At 50.8% G+C, this 25,783-nt stretch overlaps 1 protein-coding gene across 1 annotated transcript in view; it reads left to right on the forward strand.

Moving 5' to 3' along the window:
* The window catches only part of STK24 (serine/threonine kinase 24), an 86,203-nt gene that overhangs the window by 44,685 nt on the left and 15,735 nt on the right, over positions 1-25,783 (forward strand). Inside the window, exon 3 of the mRNA XM_004577383.4 lies at positions 19,309-19,365. Coding sequence (XP_004577440.1) covers positions 19,309-19,365 — 57 coding nt within the window. The remainder of the gene's footprint in view (positions 1-19,308; positions 19,366-25,783) is intronic.

Below are 25,783 nucleotides of genomic sequence, written 5' to 3' on the forward strand. Positions count from 1 at the left end.
GGGTACTATTCCTTTTCTCTGTCAAGAGAACATCTTTAAGTATCCTTTGTAGGGCAAGTCTGGAAGAGGTGTATTCTTTGAGTTCTTCGCTGTGAAAGTTTTATTTCATGTTCAAAGACAAAGGAAATCTTTGCTAGTATGTAATCTGGGTCTACAGTTTATTTTCCTTTTAGAATCTGGAATATGTCACTCCCTTCTCTTCTGGCCTATAGCATTTCGTCTGAGAGATCAGCTGTGAGTCTGATTGGGGTTCATGAAAATGTCAGTTCTGTTTTATGTGCACATTCAAGGATTTTTCCTTGTGTTCGACTGGAGAGAGTTTGATTGTCCTGTGTCGCCTTGAAAATCACTTTTGGTCAGCCCTGTTGGGAGTTCTTTGTCCCTGCTGTGTCCTGTTTCCCAATTCTTTCTCTAGATTAGGGAAATTTTTCCTTATTATTTCATTAAATACATTTTTAAGCCCAGCTTCTCTTTCTGTGCCTTCTGCAACTCCCGTAACTCTTACATTTGGCCTTTTAATAGTGTTTCTTAATTCTTGAGTACTTCCTTTTAGCTTGACCCAGCTCCACTTCCAGCTTTTTGATTGTTTCCCCAGGGTGACAAAAAATATCTCCCAATTCTGAAATTTTTTCTTCCGCCTCATTCATTCTATTATTGAGATTTTCCACTGAATTTTAATTTGTTCTAATGCTCTTCATTTCCAATAATTCTGCCTCATTTTGTTTCAGTGTTATTTCCTGTGTGATAAATTCGTTGAACTCTTGTACGTGCTTCTCGTTGATAAGAAGCTTTATAGTGAGTTTTCTCAGTTCTGTGTCCCCCATTTTCTCAATGTAATCCTCAGTTAACTCCGAGTTTGGCAAAGGCGTTTGCTCCTTTGCAGGGCAGTTTTCAGTGATATTCATTGTGTGTCTGTCTCTTCTTTTGCTCTTGGTCGTTGTTAGCAGATTGTTCTGGTTATCAGATTCTGCTCCTTGGGGCAGGTTCCTAAGCTGTGTCACCCACAGGTCTACAGTTCATTTTTACTTATTGTGGTTGGTACCTGGTTCTTTGTTTGCAGTCGCTTGTACCACTTGCTCCAGTGAGTTCCAGGTCTGGGTTCTTTTTTTTTTTTTTTAAGATTTATTTTATTTTTATTACAAAGTCAGATATACTGAGAGGAGGAGAGACAGAGAGGAAGTGGAGCTGCCGGGATTAGAACCAGCGGCCATATGGGATCAAGGCGAGGACCTTAGCCACTAGGCCACGCTGCCGAGCCCCAGGTCTGGGTTCTTATGTTTGATTTCCACCATGGTCTCTGTAGCCCCAGCTGCTGGCTCACCACTCTCCACCTCCTGTGATCCTGTGCTGAGGCTGCACAGTCGTCTGTACAAACTTTTTCCCACTTCCAGTTGGAGTAGGTCCCAGGATTAGGGAGCCATCAGGTGTCCTAAATAGCTATGTTGTTGATGGTGCTGATCTTGCAGGAACCTGCTGGCCATTAAGTCTGGGTACCACTTGGAATTATTTTGACCCATAGGATGCCCAAGTTGGTATTAATTTTACTGTGGGACCAGTGCAATGCATTGTGTTACAAGTGAGTTTACTCCCAGCTCAGCGCATGCACAGCTCATTGTTGTCCCTGCAGTCCTAAATTCTTTGCCACATTGTACAAAATGGCACCCAATGTGCCACTGGTGGAGTTCTGGACCTGCTGGCCATTAGGTCTGGGGGCTACTGGGACCTGTTTTGGGTGGAACCTGTAGGGTGTCACGTTGGTGCAATGCACTGAGCCCAAAATGAGTTTGCTCCCAGCTTAGTGCATGCACAGTCCTGTTCCATAGTCTTTGCCTCCCTACACAAAATGGCATCTGATGCAGCTCTGTTGGGGGGTCTGGGCTGTGAAATCCAGCCTGTTTCCACACAGCCTTTGTGAGAACTGCTGCTTTCTGTCTGCTGCTGGTCGAATCAAACAAGTCAAAATGGGCATTTCTTTGCGTGGGTTTACCTCCTGAGTTCCTGGTAAACTCCTCATCCCCCTTGGCTGCTGATGGAGCTCAGATCACAGTTCACTGAATGCCGCTGGGATATTGGTCACTGCAACACCACACCACTGTGTCCATTGCTTTTCCGTGTCCATCAGTCTGCGGATACGCCTCTGCTGTTGTTCTGCCCTCTCCTGTTTCCTGGGATGTACCCTCTCTCCTTCTCCTTGGCTGATGATTCTCTGTTTAAATGTGTCCTTACCCTATTCTGCCATCTTGATTCTCCCAGCTCCTTGCTCCTTAAGAGCAGTTGCCCGGGTGTAAGTGGCAGAGGCATTTTGCGCTTGTCTACACATGGGTCACATTGTGGATTCCAGTGAACTACACATTTGGACACGGCTTCAGTGGAGTAGGGGATTGAGGTCTGCTGAGGTGTGCTGGTGGGTCTCTGGCTCTCCAGATCGTTCTCATCAATGTCGTTGAGGTGTGGAAATGGCCTTGGAAGGCCAGTGTCTGTGTGGATGCTGGTACCCACCTATCCCTGTTCCAGGAGAAAAACACCTCATTCTCCCCACCACCCCCGCCTTAAAATGATTTATTTTATTTGAGAGGCAGAATTGAGGGGTGAGGGTTTTCTTACATCCTCTGCTGCACTTTCCTGATGGCTGCAATGGCCAGGGCTGGGCCAGTCTGAAGCCAAGAGCTTCATCCTGAGTTTCTTGCATGGGTGTCGGGGCCCTAGCACTTGGCCATCTTCTCATGCTCTTTGAGGTGCATTAGCAGGACGCTGGATTGGAAGTGTAGCAGCAACTGGAGCTCAAACTGACATCCAAACAGGATGCTGTTACCACAAGCAGCAGTTTGGCCTCCTGTGCCACAGTGCCATCCCCTTCCTTTTCCCACTTTTAATCCACGCAAGGGATAGCCAGTAGGCAGGCCATTCATCGTAGGTGTGTAGGATCTTGCACATTTGTGGATGTACTGCCATCGGGAGCTTTACCTGCAGGCCCCAAACCTTGTGAGCTGTTTGGGGAGCCTGTATAAATGAGGGTCCTTTAAACTCCCCTCTGCTGATTGACTTCCTAAATACCCACAATGGTCGAGGTTTCCAGGTCAAAGCCAGCAGCGAGGAACTTAAGCCTGAACAAGGCTTCTAGGAGCAAACTGGGTGGTGAACAGGGATGTGGACATACACACACTTAATGCATGCGGAACATTTGAGCCATCACTTGGTGCTTCCTGGGGTGCATGCTAGCAGGAAGCTGGGACTGCCAGCAGAGTCAGGACTTAAACTAGGCTCTGCCCTGTGGGGCGTGAGCTGCTCAAGCCACACATTCACCGACATTCTGCTCATCCAGAGGAGCCCCATGTTCCTCAGAGAGGGGGACAGGAGGTTTTAGCCTCTGACCGGTGGAACTGCATTGCTGTGCGATTTCTGGACTGTTCCCAAGACATTGTGGTAAAATAAGGGAGTGGGGATGTTGACATTCTACTGGGTGCATATGGCAGGCAGTTGAAAGACACCCTGTGCATTATTGGTTTTGTGAGTGTTCTCTTAGAGAGCTGGAGGGAGACCATAAGCTGGTCTGTGGCAGGTGACTGCCCAGGTTAGTCCTGGGTGGAGCTGCTGTCTTCTGGGCCGAGCCTGAACAAGGCTTCTAGGAGCAAACTGGGTGGTGAACAAGGACGGGGAGAGAGAGAGAGAGACACACACACACACACACACACACACACACACACACACACAGAAATCTATATGCAGAGCAGCCTGGCAGTCAGGGGCACACCTTTACCTGGGCCCGTGCCAGCGCCTGGAGTTGTTGTTTGTCACTTCTAGAAGTGCTGCTCCTGTGCCATTTTGTCCTCATTGCAGTATTTTGCCTGCTGGAGCAGAGGAGGCGTCCCAGGAGGGATGTGCTTGCCCTGTCTACTGCGGTGCCCTCCCCACCCCTCTGTCTTCTTACTTTCTGGCTAGATATCTTAGCCACTTGATTTTGGAGTGATTTTCCAGTGTTTGTCCCATTTCCAATCTGCTCATTGATGCTTTTCATTATTTTTTGATTTCTCTGTAAAGAAATGGGTTTTGGGTTTATGATTTCATTTATTGTAGTGAGTAGTTTGTAAAAAGAGGGAATCCATGCAGATTTTTATCGTCACACTGTCCACTTTCTTCCGTGGCTGTTTTCCCAGATGTTGGTAAGGTAGCCTTCTGTGTTGCAGGGAGGAGGCATGTGAGGCATGCCAAGGGGAGCCGCCTCTGCAGCTTGGAGGCACTGGATTATCAGTTGGACCTTCTGCTTGCCGGGGGACCTGGATACCACAGCCCACCTGAGGTCCTGGAAGCAGAGGACCTCTTTCCTCACCCAGGAGCCTGTGCCTTCGTTTTATTTTTCTTTCCCCCAAAAAGTTTTTTTATTTTCTTGGAAGAGTGGCCCACAGAGGAGGGACAAGATCACCTTTTGGTTTACTTCCCAAGTGGCTACAACAGCCCCGGGCTGGGATCAGCTGAAATCAGCAGCCAGGTCTCCGCTGGGAATGGCAGAGGCCCAACCTCTAGGCCATTTTGTGCTACTTTCCCTTGTGCGCTAGCTGCATGGCAATGGGAGCACTGGTTTATCGCAGGTGGTGACTTACCCCTTGTGCCACGCCTGTACACCCTGTTGCCCCACACCCTGCGTTTGACTTGCTGATGTGGGCCCAATGGCCTTTCTTGCTTCAGTGGGAATTCCCTCTGTGTGAGCCTCAGGCCCTCAGTCAGGACTGTAACACCTCGTGACCTCAGACGTCACTCCCTGCAGTAGTGTGTGATGGCTCACCTGGGAAAGTCATCGCTCCGAGTGGGGTCTCAGGCCTCCCATCCCCCCACATCCACAGCGGTGTGTCCTGCTGCCATCAGCCACATCCTGGGTTGGCCTGGCACAGATGCAGCTTCTGGCAGTGTGGTGTGGGAGAGTATCTGCCCATGTGTTTCTGAGGGGGAAGCAGTAAGGGAGTTCTGAGCTGGGTGTCGGGGAGCAGCTAAGCCCTTTACTTAGCAGGGAAGCCACCTTTTGGGGTCACAAGGCAATGTGCTTCACTTCACAGTTGCTTACAGGGAAGACTTGGGCTGCGTGCAAAGAGGCTGTACAAAGTGTGTATTCCGTGTTTCTGAGGATGTGACCTGTCCTGCCCTACCTGGCCTGGGTGGGTCCTCCTGGGACTGAAAAGAGTTCCTGGGGACACCGGGCTGCTCCTTGTCACAGTTGTCTACCCAGAAGATGAATGGAATTAAAACCCAGACTGGGCTAAATATTCTGCTTCTCTAAAAAGAAATTCCACTGTTTTCTGGCTAATGTTACTTTACTTCAAAATAAGTATTAATTGTATGTCTAGTTCTTTGTGTCTCAGCATACATGTTCTGTACACTTAAACCTCCGCTGGCCCACAGTGTTTAAGCGCGGCTGATGTATCCACAACAAATAATTGTGCCACATCTTTTCTAGCACGTATACATTTCTGCGTGCATTTCTAAAATGTGGCAGAAGAGTGGCCTGTGTGACGGGACAGTCACTGCAGCACCAGGACACTCAGACCTTCAGATGAAGACTTCAGCTTTGGGATGAGAAAGATGGCCTGCGGGTAGCAGTGTCTTTCCCCAAATCCTGTCAGCGCTGACATGGAGTGGCCATGCTGACCAGGTGTGGGTAGCTGGGGGCAGCCAGGCCATCTGGTGTTTTGGAGTCCATAACCCAGCACGGGTTTCTCTGGGTAAGACAGAGGTGTGGAGCTGGGGGGCGGCTCCTGGTGGCTTGCTGTGGTTTGGGCAGCAGTTAGCCCTGCCTCCTTAGGCATATGTGGTCCTGATGCCTCTTGTGCGCCCCCGCCCCCCACCCCCATGTTTGCACCCTGGGCTTCCTGCAAGTCCTCAGGCAGAGCTGGACAGTTTGCATGCACTGCTTGTTAACAAACTGAGCTGTTAACAAACTGGTATTCACTCAAATAGAATTACAGGAGCGAGGTGGTGGCCAGGCACAGAGGAGGAACCTGGAGCCCCAGGCTGAGCGGGCCCTTGCTCTGGAGCAGTTGCAGGTCCTGTTCCTTCCTGGCAGTGCTCAGGCACTGTCCATCTGCTGGCTCTGATATAGCATAGTTGGGTTTTCATTAGAGTTGATGCCCAGTTATTATTTCGGGTTTTATGGTTACTGTTTCTGATGTTCATTGCATACTACCCATTAAAACTTCACCCAGCAGAATAATAACCTTGTAACTACTAGAAAGATGTTACTTTTCAGGATTAGTAGGATGGTGGCTTCATAGTGAAACTGTAGCATGGGCAGGGCCATGGTCCTGGTGTGCTTGGGGAGGGGAGGGCAGAGAGATGGGGAGGGCAGACTCCTACCTTTCCCCTGGGGCCATGGTCCTGGTGTGTGGGGAGGGGAGGGCCTGCTTCTGTCCCCCTCCCCCTTCCCCCCTCCCCTGCCTGCTTGTCAGCTTTCTCCCTGTGGCCCCTTACTGTTCTCCTCAAATCTAGCTGTTTTGTGAATCTTCCCTGACTAGCTTGAAGACATCTTTCTTTGTATGTTCCATAGTGTCTCCCCGAATTTATGCACCAAGACTCCCCCCTCCCCTTTTTAAAAAGAGTTATTTTTATTGCAAAGTCAGATATACAGAGAGAAGGAGAGACAGAGGAAGATCTTCTGTTGATTCACTCCCCAAGTGGCTGCAGTGGCTGGAGCTGAGGCGGTCTGAAGCCGAGAGCCCAGAGCCTCTTCCAGCTCTCCGACGGGTACAAGGTCCTAAGGCTTCGGGCTGTCCTCAACTGCTTTCCCAGGCCACAGGCAGGGAGCTGGAAGGGAAGTGGTGCTGCCGGGATTAGAACCAGTGCCCATATGGGATGCTGGTGCATGCAAGGCGAGGACTTTAGCTGCTAGGCCATGGCACTGGCAGATTTATTGCTGTGTTGTGTCAGGTCCAAGGGTTGGAGAGGAGAGCAGTATTTGGTATTCTTCAAGGAGGACTTCGGTACTCACACAGTCTCTGTCTCACCCACAGTCATGCGTGGACAGCTCCTTCTGGAAGCAGCAGGACTGTGGCCTAAACACTGAGAGGAACACCTCAGACAGTGCAGGGTCCCGTCCAGCTTGTTATAGGACCTGAGAGTGTGTGGGAGTGCATGGGTGTGAGTCCCTTAGCTCAACATGCAGATGTTCTACAAATTGATTCTTCTCAGAGATATTATAGAGTTTGTTAGGATTTTGCTTTTGTTTTAAAAGATACACTTTGTTTATTTAAAAGGAGAAAGCGTTGCAGAGAGGGAGGGAAAAACAGATCTTCCATCCACTGGTTCACTTCCCCGATGCCCTCCACAGTCAGGGCTTGGCCAGGCCAAAGCTAGGCTTGGTTGGATCTTCCACGTGCATGGCAGGGTCCCAAACACTGGAGCCATCTGCTCCCTTCTCAGATGCATTAGCAGGGAGCTGGATCAGGGGCAGAGCAGCTGGGAATCCAGCCAGGATGGAGGGTGGACATTGTCTGATACACATGACACTGGTCCCTAGAATTCATTTATTTCTACAAGGAAATAGTCTAAAGCAGTCCTATTGGAAAATATTTTCTTCTAACTGGGGATCCTTTGGAAAATAAGCATTTATGGAGCTTTTCCCCTGTGGATCTGGGTTAGGCTTTGGAATATGGACTGGGATCCCAACTCTTTATCCTTCCTGGTGACCAAAGCTGGCTGAATATGGGGATGGAATGAAGAAGGCTTTGTGAGGCACCCTCACGTTGTGCTTCTCTGGGATGTGGTGGCACAGGGAGTCCGAGCCTACACTGTGAGGCAGGCTGTGCTCCCCGGCTTCTCTGGGGGACCAGGTTCACTCACTTTGGCTCAGAGCCTTTTTTTTTAAAATTTTTTGTTTTAAAGATTTATTTTATTTTTATTACAAAGTCAGATATACTGAGAGGAGGAGAGATAGAGAGGAAGTGGAGCTGCCGGGATTAGAACCAGCGGCCATATGGGATCAAGGCGAGGACCTTAGCCACCAGGCCACGCTGCCGAGCCCGGCTCAGAGCCGTTTGATTCCCACCCCCTAGTTCATCTTAGCAGGTATGCATTTGAAAGCAGTAACTGAGTCTCCGGCTGTGTAGAGCAGACTTTAGCAGAGCCTGTGTGTGAGTGTGTGTGTGTGTGTGGGGGGGGTCATGGTAAGAACTCCTATCACAAATGGGAATGGCACTGGGAACTTGAGAAGTTGCATACATATGATGCATGGTGGTTTATCGTGCACCCCCCAGAGCTGACGTGGGTGATTCATGCTTTGTGGTTACAATGGCCTGAGCTGGGGCTGGGGTTTGCTGAGCCACAGAGAGGGCTCCTCCTTTACAACATGGCTGTGAGCTAGGGGCTCCTCCAGAGGACCCTTCCCCAGCCTCTGGCATGGGGTCTCAGCACAACCCAGTGAAGATCTGTGCCTCCATGCAGATCTTGAGCATAGCTGGCATGAGGAGGTGGTGGCAGCAAAAACAGGATGAAGAGCTTTACATGCACAGAGACCCCCACAGCTACAGTGTTAATCCCCAAGCACTTCCCTTTCCCTCCTCTAGAGTCAACCCTTCGGGACCAGCCTGACGTGGCAGAGAAGTGCAGCTACGCCCACTTACTGGGACCTCTGTCCATTCCTTAGGACAACCGCCTCCCCTCCCCATGGGAATTAGGTTGCGGTGGCATCAGAAGTGCTGCTGCTCCTGGCTGCTGGAACTGCCCATCCCATCCAGTAAGGCTGGGCCGTCAGGGACCACTCCCTGGGGCGCTCCTGCTGTCCCTGTGTTCTGCGTTTTACAAGACATAAATGGATTCACCCTCTTCTTTCTTGAGTAAATTCTATTTTTTATTATTGAGAAATTATTCCTTCATCCCAGATTTTCTGATTTACTTTCCTGAAGTTTTAGGATTCCTTTATTTGCATTTGAAAATCCTTCTGTCTGTGCTGATTATCTCCTTCGTTGCCACCTGTGCATGTTAGTGTGCCTTTTTCTTAATTAGTTATTGAATATTATCTTAAAATGGTTGGATCATTTACTCAGATTTATTTTTAAAGATTTATTTATTTTTATTGGAAAGGTAAATATAGAGAGGAAGATCTTCTGTCTGATGATTCTCTCCCCAAGTGACCACTGTGGCCTGAGCTGTGCCAGTCTGAAGCCAGGAGCTGTGGGTCTCCCACGTGGGTGCAGGATCCCAAGAATGGGCCATCCTCGACTGCTTTCCCAGGCCACAAGCAGGGAGCTGGATGGGAAGTGAGGCCACTGGGATTAGAACGGTGCTCATATGGGATGCCAGGACGTCCAAGGCGAGGACTTTAGCCATTAGGCCACCATGCCGGGCTCTACTCAGGTATTCTTAATTTTTTGGTTATGCATTTTTAAATTTATTTGAGAGAGAGAAAGAGAAGTCAGCTCCCATCCTCTGGTTCACTTGCCAGAGTTTCTGCAGCAGCCAGGATTGGGTCAGGTTGAAGCCAGGAGCCTGAGACTCAGTCTAGGCCTCTTACAGGAGCGCCAGGCATCCCAGTCCTGGAGTTCTCACCTACTGTGTTCTGGGGGAGCCTTAACGGAAGCTGGAATTGCAAGGGAAGCCAGCTTCGGAAGCCAGGGACTAGGGTATGGGACACAGGGGTCCCAAGCAGTTCTTAAGCTAGATGCCCACTTCTCATCTTGGTATTTTTTGCTTAATTATACATGTCTTTATTCATTCCTATTTCTTTCTCTCTCTCTCTCTCTCTCTCTCTCTCTCTCTCTCTCTCTCTCTCTAGGTTTATTTATTTTTGAAAGAGTCACACAAGGACAGGATCAGGTCGATCTTTTATCCACTGCTTCAGTTCCTAGATGGCTGCTCCACTTTCCATCCAACTCTCAGCTCATTGCCTGGGAAAGCAGTAGCCATTGGCCCAAGTCCTGGAGCCCCCATATGCATGTGGGAGACACAGAAGAAGCTCTAGCCTCCTGGCTTTGGTTTGGCCCAGCAGTGGCTGATGCGGCTGTCTGGGGAGTGAACCAGAAGATGAAAGAGCTGTTTCTATCTCTCTCTGTCAATTGGCCTTTCAAATAAAGATACATTTTGTAAGAAGAATATTTGCTGTTATGATACTTTATTTTTAAAAGTTTGAAGTGAACACTTTTTTCTTAAAAATAGGTGTTTTCCTTACATTATTTTTTTAGATGCTCTGTTTATTTGAGAGGCAGAATTAAGGAGCGAGAGGGAGAGAGCAATCTCCCCCTTGCTGGTTCACTTCCCAGATGGCTGTGATGGCAAGAATTTGGCCAGTCAGAAGCCAGCAGCTGGGAACTTCTCCCGAGTCTCCCATGTGGGTGGCGGGGGCACAAGCACATGGGCCACTGCTCACCGACAGAGACCTGGATCAGAAGGGGAACAGCTGGGACACAGCTAGTGGCCATCCTTATCGGGAATTCCACAACACTGGCCAGTCCTTACATAAACTTCGACTGTATTGCATAGTTTTGAGTATGTAGTGTTTCCAGCAGGATTTTTGGATAATTTGCTATGATGGAGTAGATTTTTCTTTCAGCTAAGGACTCAATCCAAGAAATTTAGCTGATTTTTGTGTTTCAGTGTCGTCGCCCCCATTTCATGTTTATTCCCAGCACAAGGCAGCTGTCCTTGTGTTGGAACACTTCTGTCAGCTGTTAGGGTCTCCTGGCACAGGGGAGCCTGTGGCCCCTCCCCTCGCCTGTTCCTGCTCAGGACAGCTCCCTCCTCCATGGGTCTCTGTAAATGTAGTGAAGAACCCTGCTTTCCCAGGTGGGCAGGGAAGGGTAAGTGTGAGACCTGCAGGAGCCTCCTCCACCTATAGCCCTGGGAGCCTGGAGGGTGGGTGAGATGGCCACCAGGCGTTTGTCTCTCTCGTACTTCTGGGTCAGGCTGGTACTGAGCCACCGTAGCTCCCTCTGGCCCAGCCAAGTGAGCCCTAGGTCGTCTCAACTGCACCTTCCTCCTGTGCGTCTGGCTGTGACCTTGCTTGCTCCCTTCCTCTTTATCCATCCTGCCCCTTCAGGGCCTGACAGCCTTGACTGACTACACAGTTTCAGTCTTTGTTAAGGTGAGTCCTCTCTGTCCACAGCTGGGAGCTTCCCTGACTGTGCGTGCCCAGTTGGGTGTGGCGGAGAACAGCATGAGGGTGAGCCCACATACCTGATCCTGGCGTTGCCCTGGCACTGTCAGGATCACGCCCTGCCAAGTTGCGGGTCCCTGTTGGTGACCCCCTGGGAGCGCAGCTGCCAAAGGATTGCTTGTATGCAAGTGTGGGCTCTGCTGCAACTCTGTCGGTGTGGCCTGTCCTACCTCTGGTCTGGCATTGTGCAGTGGGAGCACGGTAGGAGTGCGTGGTGGAGCCAGAGCTGGAGATCCCTAATTCTCTGTGATGATGTCACAGGAGCCTTCTGCCTGCCCCTGCTGTTGAACAGCGGCCCCAAGTGTAACTAACCTGTCCTAGGGGAAGGGGGTACATTTTCCTGCGCACTGAACTGAGGAGACCAGCACAGAAATGGCTTCACTTGGGAAGGTCGGGTAGAAAAGGCTGTTAGGAACAAAGAAATTTCTTTAGGAAGAGCCTGCGAGGATGTGGGCACAGGGGTGAGTGGTCTGTCCATGGTCCTCTGGGCTTTAGGACTCCCTGAAGAAGGGAGGGAGATCTTCCTTCTTGAGTCACAAAAGGAAAACTTTCAGGAGGTTGCTCTCTGCATCTGCTGAATCTCAATGTCTTCATCTTAAAGTAGTTACCTGTAGAGTTCTGAGTATGACATCTCACACACACAGCATCTTGGCTGGTGCCAGCCTCTCTCTTGACCTTCAGAAATCACGTGTCCAACTTCCACCCAGGTGCACCTGCCAGAATGCTTGGTGTTGCTCTGAGATGTCGCCACCAAGCTGGGAACTAGGGAGATGACTGAGACCAACTCCGTGACCTTGGTGGAGCAGATGCAGTCTGAGCGTCAGACTTGTCTTGGGTAGAACTGGTGATATGAGTAGCTGCATTGATGATCTGGAGAGAAACACCGCAGACCTGAGGTGGAACTGGAAGGCACACAGTCGAGGGCTGCTGCTGAGGGACGGTCGGGGAGATCAGCAGTGCCGCACTTGGAGGCCAAGGGAAGAGCAAGTGGCTGCTGTGCAGCTGACCGCCACGTGTCGGTGGGGTGTGTGCAGTGTGTGTTGTCACCTCCATGCAGTGGGTTACAGAGTGGTGGGACCCCCTACCCCTTTGTTGAATGTGCTGTCTATCTCTAGAACTTGGCCAGCTGTTCTGTTAGTTGTTGAATCCCAAAACTTTGCTGGTTTACAGAACACATCCCACACCCTGCCTCCCCGCTGACTGCATGAACTTCTGGCCCTCTTTCTGGTCCTGGGCTTGGACACTGAGATGTCTGGCTGTGACTGCTCTCCTGAGTTGCTCAGCAGTGTCACTTGTAGGGTGTCTCTGGTCTTGTCCTCGTCTGCTTTGTTTTTCTTTTTTTCTAGATGCCTGTTTCATTTTTTGTGAAAGGTCAAGAGACAGAGGGAGAGAGCTTTTTCCATGTACTGGTTCACTCTGCAAATGCCCACAATAGCTGGAGATGGGCCAGGCTGAGGTCAGGAGCCTGGCGCTCCATCTGATCTCCCAGGTAGGTGGCAGGGGCCCAGGTACTTGAACCCGTACTTGCTCCCCCCTATGGTGGGCACCAGCAGGCAGCAGTGTGATGCCCCAGGTGCCACACATCTGCCCCTCTCGGCTGCTCTGCTGGCTCTTCTGCTTTGCTTCCTCTCAGCTTCACTCTGTCAGGTGCCTTGTGGATGGCTACTTACCCTAAGGGCAAGACTTCTGGTGATTCCCTGTGGCTTATTTAAATGTTTTCATTGTATCAGCTGATACCCCAAAGGCATCCCCTGCTCATTAGCTGAACAGGACCACTTATTTTATCCTGGCCAGCCACTTCTCTACCCATCCACAGCTGTCACCCCAGCTCCCCAGGCTGGCCCCAGTGGTGCAGGTCTCTTCCCAGGACGCTCCACTGGCTGGCTACACTGTTTGCTCCCTTCCCCGTTGTCTGTAGACAGCCCAGATGTAGTTGTTTTCCTTTGAGACATGTGTGTGGTAGTTGTGCTGTGTCCTTGGCGACTCACCGAGAGGGGCAGCAGGTAGGCTCTGGGAGATCAGGGACGGTATTCCAGCGCTTGAGGACAGAGGGCCTGGGGATGGGGAGCCATGTGGCTCTCAGTTACGGGCTCCCACAGGCTTGGCCTTCAGAGGGGACCCTCAGCCTAGTGTTATAGTTGGAGGGCACAGGCATACTGTGTGTGCTTTCCCAATAATTCCCCAAGCCAATGCTCTTTTTTTTTTTTTTTTTTTTTATTTAATTCAAAAGGCAGATTTACAGAGAGGAGACACAGAAAGAAAGATCTTCCACTGGCTGGTTCATTCTCCTAGTGGCCACAATGGCCAGAGCTAAGCCGATGCAAAGCCAGGGACTTCTTCCAGGTTTCCTACATGAGTACAGGATGCCAAGGTTTTGGGCCATCCTGTGCTGCTTTTCCAGACCATAAGCAGAGAGCTGGATCAGAAGTGGTGCAGTTGGACACAAACCAGTACCCACATGGGATGCCAGGGCTTGCAGGTGAAGTATTAGCCTATTGTGTCATCATGCCAGCCCTGAGTCTGGATGCTCTTAACTTCAGGCTGGGTATGGCTGAGGGCTCCCCTAGGGATTTTCAAGGAGCTGGCAGGAGCCCAGGCAGGGTTCTGAGCACCTTGTGTCAGATGAGCAGGAAGGAACTTCAAACACAAAACCGAAACAGCCATGACGTCAGGAGTCTGGGCCCCAAGGTGGTTCTAAGGACACCTCTGGTGTGACTTGTCCTCTGGGTCTCAGCCTTGTATGCCAGTTAAGGTCCCTGAATGTGCAGCAGGAGCAGAGCAGCACCCCACTTTCCCCATTTCGAAGTTTTTCCATGAAATACTCCCCAGTGGCAAAGGTGTGAAATACCGCCCGCCATCAAGGGTGTGTTACATACTGCCCAGCTGTCAAGGGTGGGTAATCTGCCTGTTCGTTCATTCTCTCTCTTTCTCTCTTTCTTCTTCTTTTTTTTTTTTTAAAAAGCCCGTCACCCTCCCCGAGCCCCTTTGTTAATGGTGGGAAATCCTGGCTTCTACTGGTCTCCTCCATTCTCAGAAAAGTGCTTCCACACAATGAGGGTAGATTTGCTTGTAAGCATTACTGTTACTCTGCTTTAGATTAATTTTTGCAAACAAAAGCTAGCCAGGCTAGTGACAGATGGGGGAGGTGCTGTGTCTGCAGCTCAGGCTGCAGAGGAGTCGCCTCCCTGATGCATTAAAAGCTGCTGCTTCTACAAGAGCTTGGTGCTCAGTGGGAAGGTGGACACAAGCGTATAAGCTGAGGAGGTCTGTGCTGTGTGACGTGCAGCAGGGCCCCTTCCCTCGCCAGTGGTTGCTGTCTTAGTTTACTGGGGCAGCCACAACAAGTACACGTTGAGAATTCCCAGGAATCCAAAATTCTCCCAGATCTGTAACTTTTCTGAACACCAGCATTACATAAGTGGGAAAATTCCACACCTCATCTTAGGAGATAAATGTAAACACACTCAATATGCTTTGTAAAACTGCCTTTGAGTGATGTGTTTAAGATGTATCTGAAACATGCATACTTTTAGTATGTAGACTTGGGTTCCATCTTTAATCTCTTATTGGGTATGAGTTGCACAAATACATTCCAAACCCCCAAATCTAAAACCCTCTGGTCCTAAGCATTTCTAATACGTTTTCACGTTTCTGGCTTGAACAGAGTGGTAGTTTCTCACAGTGCTGGCTGGGCCGTTTGTTCTGCGGACTCTCTCCTGGGCTGGCCCTTGACCCCACCCTGTGTGTGCACCAGAAATCTTCCTTCTGTGGGTGGCCGTGTCTTAATTTCTTCCTCTTACACAGATACCAGTCATGCTGGATTCATTGACCTCGTTTTTGGTTAATTACCTCTTTCAAGGTCTAAATAGTCCCATTCTGAAGTACCGGGCGTTAGGACTCCCAGTTATGCATGTGGTAATAGAAGTGCAATTCAGCCCATAAAAGTTGGGCAGCCAAGCAGTTTGATTGTGCTGGTTGGCAGTATGTGTGTGGGGGTTGGCGTGAAGGGTTGGGGAGTAGGGACCCACAGCTCTAGGGCTCCTGTTGGGCAGCAGAGAGAGAGACACTTTCCTATGTTGCTCTTGGGATGCCCTCTGCCTTTAAGGGTGGCAGTGGGCTGTGAGGTCAGCCTCTTCTGCTGCTTTCCGGTAGACCACGGGCCACCCTTGCCCTCCCTCTGAGGCAGTTGTGAGCTATCCGTGATCTTCACTGCTTGTTTCCTTGGTGTGCTGGGGATCTGGGGGAGAGCCTAGGACTGCAGGTGGCCGCAGAGGCGCTGCCTGGGACTGCAGGGCCCCATCCAGCTTCCCAGGGTGATTTTTAGCAGCCAGGGAGTGAGGTTGCAAGGCAAGTTCCACTTGTTTTCACTTGGGTGGAGAACTTTGTGTAATGTGATGTCCAGTTCCCTGGTGACACCTTGAGGGAGTGGGGACAAGAACACACCCATATGTTAGTGCTAGGACCTAGCCAAGGGGTCTGAGGAATAGTGACCTCGGGTAGGATGTAAACCATCTTGCTAAGTCCTTGAACTCAGTGGGCCTTGTGTGTAGTTGAGGCCCCCGCCTTCCCCACCACCACCCCATCTACTGCCTGGGTGAACTGGACAGCAAAGGGCAGCTCTGGTCTCGTCTCCCATCTTCCTGTCCAGAAAGGAGAGGACAGGCTTGTAGCCGTGCAGCTGGAGAGCGTCTGGTGGTTATTTCCATGGCTGCAGGAACCAGGAGATACAGGAGAGCAGGACAGTGTGGCCTGTAGCACCCCCTAGCAGGAAAAGCTAGCATGACTCAAGGCTGGTAGGGAGAGGCTGCCCGCCCTGGTGCGGAAGTGTGCACCGGAAGTTGCTTCCTTCCTGGGTATCTTGTTGCTTGGCTGGCTGCAGAGGGGAGAGACTGCCAGAGCGCATCCTGCTGCCGGGGGTGGGGATGGTGGTGGAGGGAGACCGCTGCCCTGAAAGCGGCGTGACAGTGGAAGGGTCCCAGGTCCCCATGCCGACAGCAGCTTACACTCCCCTGTCGCCCAGAAAGGTCATGGGCTTTCCCTGTAGTCAGACAGGGTGCTTGTTGGCTGTCCAGGAAGAGCAGGGCGGGTGTGAGCGTGTCTATGCCGCCCTTGCGTGCATTTGGAAGAAGGTGCTGGGCTCAGCAACTCTTTCTGAGGGGGACCCAGCGGAGCCTTTGCAAGGCAGCTGCCCAAGGGGAGTGGTACTGAATGGGGGACAGAGTTGTGGGCAGACCTGAGGCACGTCAGGGAGTCCTCTGTGCCTTGTCCAACCCGGACTGACATTGCCTCCTTTCTATGTTAGTCACCCAGGCCGAATAGAAGCTAAAGTGTTCTGTATCCATTAAGTCTTGGGCTGCTTATTTGGACTGTCTCAGAATTGACTATAAAGGGGAGAAGTCAGTTTGAACTGGAGAGGCATATTTTCTTACAAATGCTGTGTGGACAGCAGTGCCTCTGCAGGTGGAAGGGCGGACAGCCCGAGTGTCCGTGCATGGTGGCCAAGGGCCACTGGGGGCATTCCTGAGCTGTGATGTGCTAGACTCTGTCCCCAGACACTTTAACTTGCTGCATGTGCAAAACAGAAAAATAAATGCAGGAGTCATTACCAGACCAGTAGGTGCCAAAGTAAAACCCATTGAAGGGCCCGGCGGCGTGGCCTAGCGGCTAAAGTCCTCGCCTTGAACGCCCCGGGATCCCATATGGGCGCTGGTTCTAATCCCGGCAGCTCCACTTCCCATCCAGCTCCCTGCTTGTGGCCTGGGAAAGCAGTTGAGGACGGCTCAATACGTTGGGACACTGCACCCGCGAGGGAGACCCGGAGGAGGTTCCAGGTTCCCGGCATCGGATCGGCACGCATCGGCCCGTTGCGGCTCACTTGGGGAGTGAATCATCGGACGGAAGATCTTCCTCTCTCTCTCCTCCTCTAGATTCATTCATTTTATTACAGCCAGATATACACAGAGGAGGAGAGACAGAGAGGAAGATCTTCCGTCCGATGATTCACTCCCCAGGTGAGCTGCAATAGCCGATGCGCGCCGATCCAAAGCCAGGAGCCAGGAACCTCTTCCGTGTCTCCCACGCGGGTGCAGGGTCCCAAGGCTTTGGGCCGTCCTGGACTGCTTTCCCAGGCCACAAGCAGGGAGCTGGATGGGAAGTGGAGCTGCCGGGACCAGAACCGGCGCCCATATGGAATCCCGGGGCTCTCAAGGCGAGGACTTTAGCCGCTAGACCACGCCGCTGGGCCCAAAATGAATGAATCTTAAAAAAAAAAAAACCATTGAAAACAGAGAGAAGGCAGGGTAGTGTTGTCCTGTTGGGGAAATTGCCAAAGCGGGGAGGTCTGGGAGGTGGGGAAGTCCCTCTCCTGGCGTGCTCTGAGAGCAGGGAGCAGCAGCACCCTCATGGGTACAGAGCTGAGGGGAGGAATTTTTCTATTTTCTTACAGCGGCTGCAGAAGCTACCATGATGGGTGGTGAGGGTTGAAGCTGATGTGAGCTGTGGTCCCCTGGTAATTGCACGGCCCTGCCGATGCTGTGGTCAGCAGGTGTGCAAGTGTCCTGTTGGCATAGAAACTGCTCATTGTGGCCTTTCTTATTGAAGTTTTTTTTTTTTTTAATATTGTCACTTCACAGCAGTATTTTATTTGCACAGGAGGGAAAGGGAGAGATCTTCCGTTTGTTGGATCACTCTCCAAATACCTGCGACAGACAGGACTAAGCCAGGCCAAAACCATCAGGCAAGAACTCTGTGTGGCTGTCCCTGGTCAGCTGCATGGCCCCAAGCTGTCCTTGCGGCCTCCCGGCTGCATGCTGGCAGGAGGCTGCAGTCAAGCCGAGTGCACCGAGGCCTCCGCGCGGGCTGCAGGCCTCCCGAGAGGCGTCTTTACTGCCTTGCCGGAAACCCCCTGTCCTGTCCTGCAAAGCATCTGCAGGTTATTTGCAAGTCCCAGGCCTGAGGCAGGGGCTACAGAGATTGTTGAAGTACTGTATCATTCATGGAATATGAAGAAAAAAATCTGAGCATGTTCAGGACATATGTGGCGCTTCCCTGTTGGCTGAGCCGGCCTGTGCAGAGCCTGTAGACACACAGAACCAGCTGTCCACCGTGACTGGGACATGTGCTACCAGCTGTCTCACTGAAGGCTGACCGCAGGCCAGATGCTTCTGAAGCTGAAACGAGATGATTCACAGGGCTCATCTCTAGGCCCAGCTCTGGACCCCTTGCCCAGTGGTGGTGTTGGCTGGCCTGTTTGTTGTTGAGGCAGTGGTGCTTCAGGATTTGTTTTAAATAGCTCTGGTAGTCAGGGCTGATGGGTGGCTTCAAGAAAGGTGGTGGGGAAGGAGGAAAGCCATGAGATTGGGGCCCTGTGGTGGGCGTAGGCTGAAGGGACATAGACATGATATTGGGTGGGTCCGGGCCTGCTGAAGCTTGTGGACTTGGCAGCAGCCCTAGACGTTGGAAGGTTGGCAGTTGCAGAAGGCATCACCTGCACACTGCCCTCTGCGATCCCCTTCCATGTGCAGGTCAGGTCCAAGCCCGGGGGATACCTCATGCTCCTGCCAGAGCAGTATGACCTGGCAGGGTCGGGCTCCCACCTTCCAGTGCCTGACAGTGGCAGCTTGATCCCTCAACCCTGAACATCTGAGCCTGAGGGCATAGGACGTGCATCCTGCCTGACCCTCGCCTGGGTACCTTCAGCCCAATCTTCCTGGCTCATGTGTGTTTATAGAATTCCCACTTCAAAAGCAACGGTAAGGGCCTGGCACCGTGGCCTAGTGGCTAAAGTCCTCACCTTGAATGCCGCGGGATCCCATGTGGGCACCAGTTCTAATCCCACTTCCCATCCGGCTGCCTGCTTGTGGCCTGGGAAAGCAGTCGAGGACGGCCCAAAGCCTTAGGACCCTGCACCTGTGTGGGAGAGCTGGAGGAGGTTCCTGGCTCCTGGCTTTGGATTGGCACAACACCGGCCATTGCTACTGCCTGGGGAGTGAATCATCGGACGGAAGATCTTTCTCGCATCTCTGCTCCTCTGTGTATATCTGACTTTGTAATAAAAATAAATAAATCTTTTTAAAAAATAAAGCAACAGTGAAAAAGCCTCCTGGCTATTTAAAATAGTTTTTCCTGATTTTATTTGATTTTAAAGAGTTGCCTGTGTTTTCGCTGTGTTTCTACAGGACACCAAGCTGTGGATTATCATGGAGTACCTCGGCGGAGGCTCGGCCCTGGACCTGGTGAGTGGCTTGCTGGCATGCTGGCATGCTGGCGCCAAGGCCTCGGCAGGACGCTGCATGCCTGCGTCAACTTCCCTCTTAAGCTATAAGAAAAAGGAGCCCAGTTATTTCTTTTATATTCTTCTTATTATTATTGAAAATCATCAACTTAATTTTGAGACCGCTTTTTAGGTTTTGTTTTCTGGGAATTTAATGAATACTGGAAATAATGGAAGATTTTTGCTTAGAATTGTATTTATGTTGATAGAAGTTATATTTTTTCTTTAACAGTTTATTTAAGAGAGAGGGGAGAGACACAGATCTTCCATCCACTGGTTTGCTCCCGAAATGGCTTGAAACTGGCTAGAACTGGGCCAGATCGAGGCCATGCACACACATAGAGTAGTGTAAACACAGGGCACACAGCACGCACACAGTAGTGTGAACACAGGGCACACAGCACGCACACAGTGTAAACACAGGGCACACAGCACACACACAGAGTAGTGTAAACACAGGGCACACAGCACGCACACAGAGTAGTGTAAACACAGGGCACACAGTATACACACATAGTGTAAACACAGGGCACACAGCACACACACAGTAGTGTAAACACAGGGCACACAGTATACACACATAGTGTAAACACAGGGCACACAGCACGCACACATAGTGTAAACACAGGGCACACAGTATACACACACAGTGTAAACACAGGGCACACAGTATACACACACAGTAGTGTAAACACAGGACACACAGCACACACACAGTAGTGTAAACACAGGGCACACAGTATACACACACAGTGTAAACACAGGGCACACAGTATACACACAGTAGTGTAAACACAGGACACACAGCACACACACAGTAGTGTAAACACAGGGCACACAGTATACACACACAGTGTAAACACAGGGCACACAGTATACACACACAGTGTAAACACAGGGCACACAGTATACACACATAGTGTAAACACAGGGCACACAGCACACACACAGTAGTGTAAACACAGGACACACAGCACACACACAGTAGTGTAAACACAGGGCACACAGCACACACAGTAGTGTGAACACAGGGCACACAGTATACACACAGTAGTGTAAACACAGGGCACACAGTATACACACACAGTAGTGTAAACACAGGACACACAGCACACACACAGTAGTGTGAACACAGGGCACATAGCACACACAGTAGTGTAAACAGAACACACAACACACACAGTAGTATAAACATGGGGCAGTTCATACGCAGGGCTGAACACATGCAGGTCTTTATAGTCAGTTATACAGTGCAGTGCACACACGTGGAGGCTCACACTGCATGTGGAGTAGCACACATACAGGCAGCACACACAGTAAACACTCATTTAAAACATGACTTTAATTGGGCTGGATTGGAAGCCTGCCAGTATTGAGTACATATCATGTCAGCCCTGAGACACAGGCTTTGTTTTTAAGCGCTGACACCGTTGTTCAGCCCTGACATGGTGTCCTTGCTCCGCCTGTGCGGGAATGCTATGTCATCAGCTTTCCTTAACATCTCTTCCTGTAAAAATTGGGCTCTTATGCAAGCAGTGAGTCCCAAGGCAGCCTGTCACTGTCGTGTAGATGAGTGAATGGGTCTTGCCTGTGAAAAGTTGTTGTGTGGCTGAGCGGAAGGACATGTGGTTTGCAGCAGTTAGAGTCCACAGAGTTGCTCCTCTGTAAGGGAGGGCTCACCTCTAACTCACAGTGATGTAGACTAAATGTCCCTAATCTCAAGGTTTGGTGTCCACGGTGCTCCAGAGTGGAGCATGGTGGAGTACCACCATGAAATATCCCACACTGGCTTGTGTGGTAGGTCATGCCAAAAGCACAGCCTTGTTACAAATCTTGTGCTGTTGCCTGCAGCTAATACGTAGACCGTGTCCTTGAAGCTGTTGGGGCCGATTCCCAAGATGGTTCATCATAAGTAGGCAGACATCCCCAGGTTCCATAAGACCAGAGGTGTGAGGCTCGCCTAGTCCCCAGCATTCTGAGTAGGGGGCTCTCAACCTTGGAGGGGTGGCTCGTATACCTGATTCAGGGCATGACAAGCTGTCATAAACCATGGTATCAAGATGTAAGATTTCAGGAAAAAAATGGATGTTGTGTAAAAAATTAACCTGGGGCCAGCACTGTGGCATGGTAGGCACCCTGTGGTGCTAGCATCCATATGGGCACCAGTTTATATCCCACCCCACTTCCAGTCAGCTCCCTGTTTCTAGCCTGGAAAATCCTCGGATGGCTCAGAGTCTTAAGCCCTGAACCCACATAGGAGACCTGGCTTAGGATTAGCTCAGCTCTGGCCATTGTGGCCACTTGGGGAATGAACCAGCATTTAGAAGATCTCTTTCTGTGTCACTCCTTTTGTCTGTGGAACTCTGCCTTCCAAATTAAAAAAACAAAACCAAAAAATCTTCAAAAAAGTTTTAATTGACCCAGGGAAAACAAAATATTTGGGTAACTTGTATGTTTTGCCCTGCTCCTTTCCGTGAGTATAGAAGCACATACCGCTCTGGGATATGCTGCGGAGATACAGAAAATGACCTTATGGACATGGCTAGAGTGAGTGGGGCTTAAGTGAGTTTTGTGTGTGTAGGATCATTTACAGGGTTTTCTCTTTTGATGTCGAATACTTCAGAGTGGCATTTCCTGTCTAAATGCAGGTGTATGCAGTCTGTTGCTACGGTCATTCTGTGGTTTGGTGGAGCTTTGCAGTAGTCTGAAATGTTACGCATTACTAGAGCAAGTGCAGGGCTCACCCTTGGAACTGCTATGCAGTGTGCAAACCCCAGCAAATCCCATCTAGCTGCAGCATAAAGCGCTCTCATGACCCCAGCCAGCCATGCTGGGGTGCCTGTCCTGGTCCTCTGCTGTCCTCAGGCAGGGAGCGGAGGTAGCCAGAGGCTGGTGTGCCAGCTCCACAGCGAGAGCCTGGCTTGCCTGCCCACGCCCACCGCAGATCCTGGGATACAGCCTGACCCTGTGGTGTCCTCCTCTTAACGACGTTTGTTGTTCACTGTTTGCACTTGTTTATTGGCCAGCTGGAGAGGGAGAATTCCCTGCTTTACTCTGATGGCCTCCAGCACAGCAGCCTCCAGTGTGGGCACTGAAGCTGTGAGGCAGGAGCTGACCCTGGTCCCCTTGGGGAGGGCTGACACCCAGGTGTGTGAGTGATGTCCTGCTGCTGCCTCCCCTGGTCCGTGCAGGAAGCTGGAATCAGAAGTAGAGTAGTGCCTTCAACACAAGCCCTGATACGGGGTGTGGGCACCTTAATCTTTAGGCCAAATACCCACCCTTGCCTTTCACTTTACTTCTTTCTCTCTTTTTTCCCTTCCCACTTCACTTGCTGCAAGCCATCCAAAAAAAGAAAAAGAAAGAAATAGGGTCCGGCGTGATAGTGTAGCGGTTAAAGTCCTCGCCTTGAATGTGCCCGGATCCCATATAGGCGCTGGTTCTAATCCCAGCAGCCCCACTTCCCATCCAGCTCCCTGCTTGTGGCCTGGGAAAGCAGTTGAGGACGGCCCAAAGCTTTGGGACCCTGCACCCGTGTGGGAGACCTGGAGGAGGCTCCTTTCTTCGAATTGGCTCAGCAACAACCATTGCGGCCGCTTGGGGAGTGAACCATCGGACGGACGGAAGATCTTTGTCTCTGTCTTTCCTCCTCTCTGTACATCTACCTTTCCAAAAAAAAAAAAAATAATACATCTTTATAAAAAAAGAAATACTTCCATAATTGTTTAATCAATATTTAAAATAAGGTTTATTTGAGAGACAGATGAGGGGGAGAGAGCTGCCACTTCCTGGTTAACTGTTTCACTGCCAGAGTGGGGCTCAAGCTGGTAGCTGGGAATACAGTACCGGGCTCTCACATGGGCATCAGGAACCCAGTTAACTGAACTGTCGCTGCTGCCTCCTAGTGTCTGGTCTGCAATAAAACGAAGCTGAAACCCATACCAGGAGCTGCACTCAGGGAACTGTTAGGCTTCGTGGTGAGCAGGGGTGAGTGCTCTGTATAACTTGTTCTAGTGGCAGGCTGTCCTCCATGGTGAGCAGGGGTGAGGGCTCTGTGTATCTTGTTTGGGTGGCAGACTGTCCTCCGTGGTGAGCAGGGGTGAGGGCTCTGTGTATGTTGTTCGGGTGGCAGGCTGTCCTCCATGGTGAGCAGGGGTGAGGGCTCTATCTTGGTCAGGTGGCAGGCTCTGCCATCCCTGCCGCATGATGGTCTTGCTGGCTTGTTCCTCATTTCTCTCTGAGTTCATCCTTTTCTCTTTATACAAGGCTGGTGCAGTTTACTCCCATCTCAGACTGTCTTTCTGTAGCACCTGCCTACTCTGGGCCATAAACTTGGAAATGTTTTATGTAATTTGAATTACAGTATACACAGTTTTTCATGTTCTGTCATTTTGTTGTGCCTTGTGTTTATTATATTGTGTTACTAGGCCACAGGCATTAGTTTAATACCTTCCTTTGAGTGTCTAATATCTTAGCCTGGGAAAAGGAGTTAGCCATTCTGTTTTTCCCAGGATGGCTTTTTTAAAAAAGATTATTTTTATTATGAATATTGTTTAAAAGGCAGAGTCAGAGATCTCACCCAGTGGTTCATTCTACAAGTACCTGCAATGACCAGGACTGGGCCAGGCTGGAGCCAGAAGCTGGAAATTCAGTTTGGGTCTCCCAGGTGGGTGGCAGGGACGCAACGCTGATGGTTCAGGTACTTGGGCCCCTGCATTATTAGCAGGGAACTGGAGTTAAGAGTAGAGCTAGGACTCGAACCCAGATCTTCAGATGTGGGATGCAGGCAGCTTTAGTCCTCCAGGTTTGTCTTTGGAGCACATGTGAGAGTCTGGCATGAGGATGCAGCAGGGGCAGGTGTTTGATGGCTGTGGGATGGAGAGAGAACTGCCAGGATGTTGACATGGAAGCTGTCCACTGTCAGGGTTCTTCCTTCTCTCTCATGTCCACGCTGCTGAGCCTGTGCCACTTGCTGGTGACAGGTGTCAAGAGATGCAGAGAATGGAAAATGCGAATTTTTCCTTGTTCTGCAGATTCCCGGGTGGGCCTTGAGGGCTGTGGCCTTGCCCTGAGGAGCAGGTGGGCCGGCCTCAGAGAAGGCCAGGCCTTCTGACCTCTCTGGCTTGCCTCCTGTGGGTTTGGGAGGGGGTGGCGTTTTCTGCTTGGGTAGGTGTTGAGATGCTGGTCATCCATGGCCTTGGTTGCTGAGCATGCTCGGAAGTACGCCACACGGTGTCCTGTAGGAGCCTGCCCTTCTAGCCCCTGGTGCTGCGCCGTCCTGACTCAGATGAAGTGTAGTTCTGGGGTCTGCTGTGAAGAGTAAGAGCAGTTGTCGGGAGTGTGGTGTGTTAGAGCATGCGTCATACTTTCAGTGTACATATTTGAGTCCACTTAGATTGTTGCTGGTTTTTAAACTGTAAATACTATGACACTTTAAATGTAAATGAGATATCTGTGGACCCAGAACCCCGCTGAGGGAAACTGAGTGCTGTTGGAAAGCAGTGCGTGAGTGGTTTCCCCAACTCCGTTACTTCGAGGAGGATGCGTCCATTCCTGGGACCTTACATTTTTGTTGCCTAGTGAGCGAAGCACTAAATGATGTTGCTGTGTGCCCACTCTGCCTCAGGAGCTGCGCTGGGCTGGGGGCTCTCGCCACATTGAACAGAGTGGAGAGTGTTGTGTTCCTGCAGGCTGCCCTCTTTGGGGAGGACACGCAGTCAGTCCCTTGTGCCCTGTGTGCCAGAAGTGCCCCGTGGAGGATAAAGCCAGGCATCAGGAGTGGGGGTGAGGAGTGGGACAGAGCGCCTGGCGCTGACAGGATCAGTAGGTTGAATATCAGCTAGCATTGCCAGGGCCGACCTTGGAATCGGATTAAGGAGCTGTGCCTTACACCCAGGCAGAGATGGTTGACAAACTTAGGAATACACAGCGTGTTTTGCACAGTGAAGTGGCGTTTCCAGCATTACTTAGGTCAAGTTGCTGTTGCTGTGGTGCCTGTCTCATACAAGCTCAAGGTTGGTTTCTTTCCACTTGCAGGTCAGTGTTCCCTCGCCCTTGCCATGGGCCTGTACTGGTGGCTTTGACATCTGTAGCCGTTGGCTTCCATGATCTGTAGCCATTGTCCCAGTAAGCTACCAGTATTTCAAAGCCAAGACCAGGAAAGATTGTCATGTTGCTAGGTTCTGTATCAAGAGCTGTATCACCTGCCCCAGCTTACTACTGCAGAGCCTGGGCATGTGGTCTGTGCCCGGGGTGGGTGCCTCTGCCTGATGGTACACAGAGCAGAGGAGCCTGGGAGACACCTACAGGTGACGGACATACTCTTGTTTTGTTTTCTGGCAGCTCTCTTTTAAACCTTGATGTGAAAAGTTCATGGTCTTCTT

This window comes from Ochotona princeps, chromosome 12, assembly GCF_030435755.1.
Source record: "Ochotona princeps isolate mOchPri1 chromosome 12, mOchPri1.hap1, whole genome shotgun sequence".
NCBI classification, from domain to species: Eukaryota; Metazoa; Chordata; class Mammalia; order Lagomorpha; family Ochotonidae; genus Ochotona; species Ochotona princeps.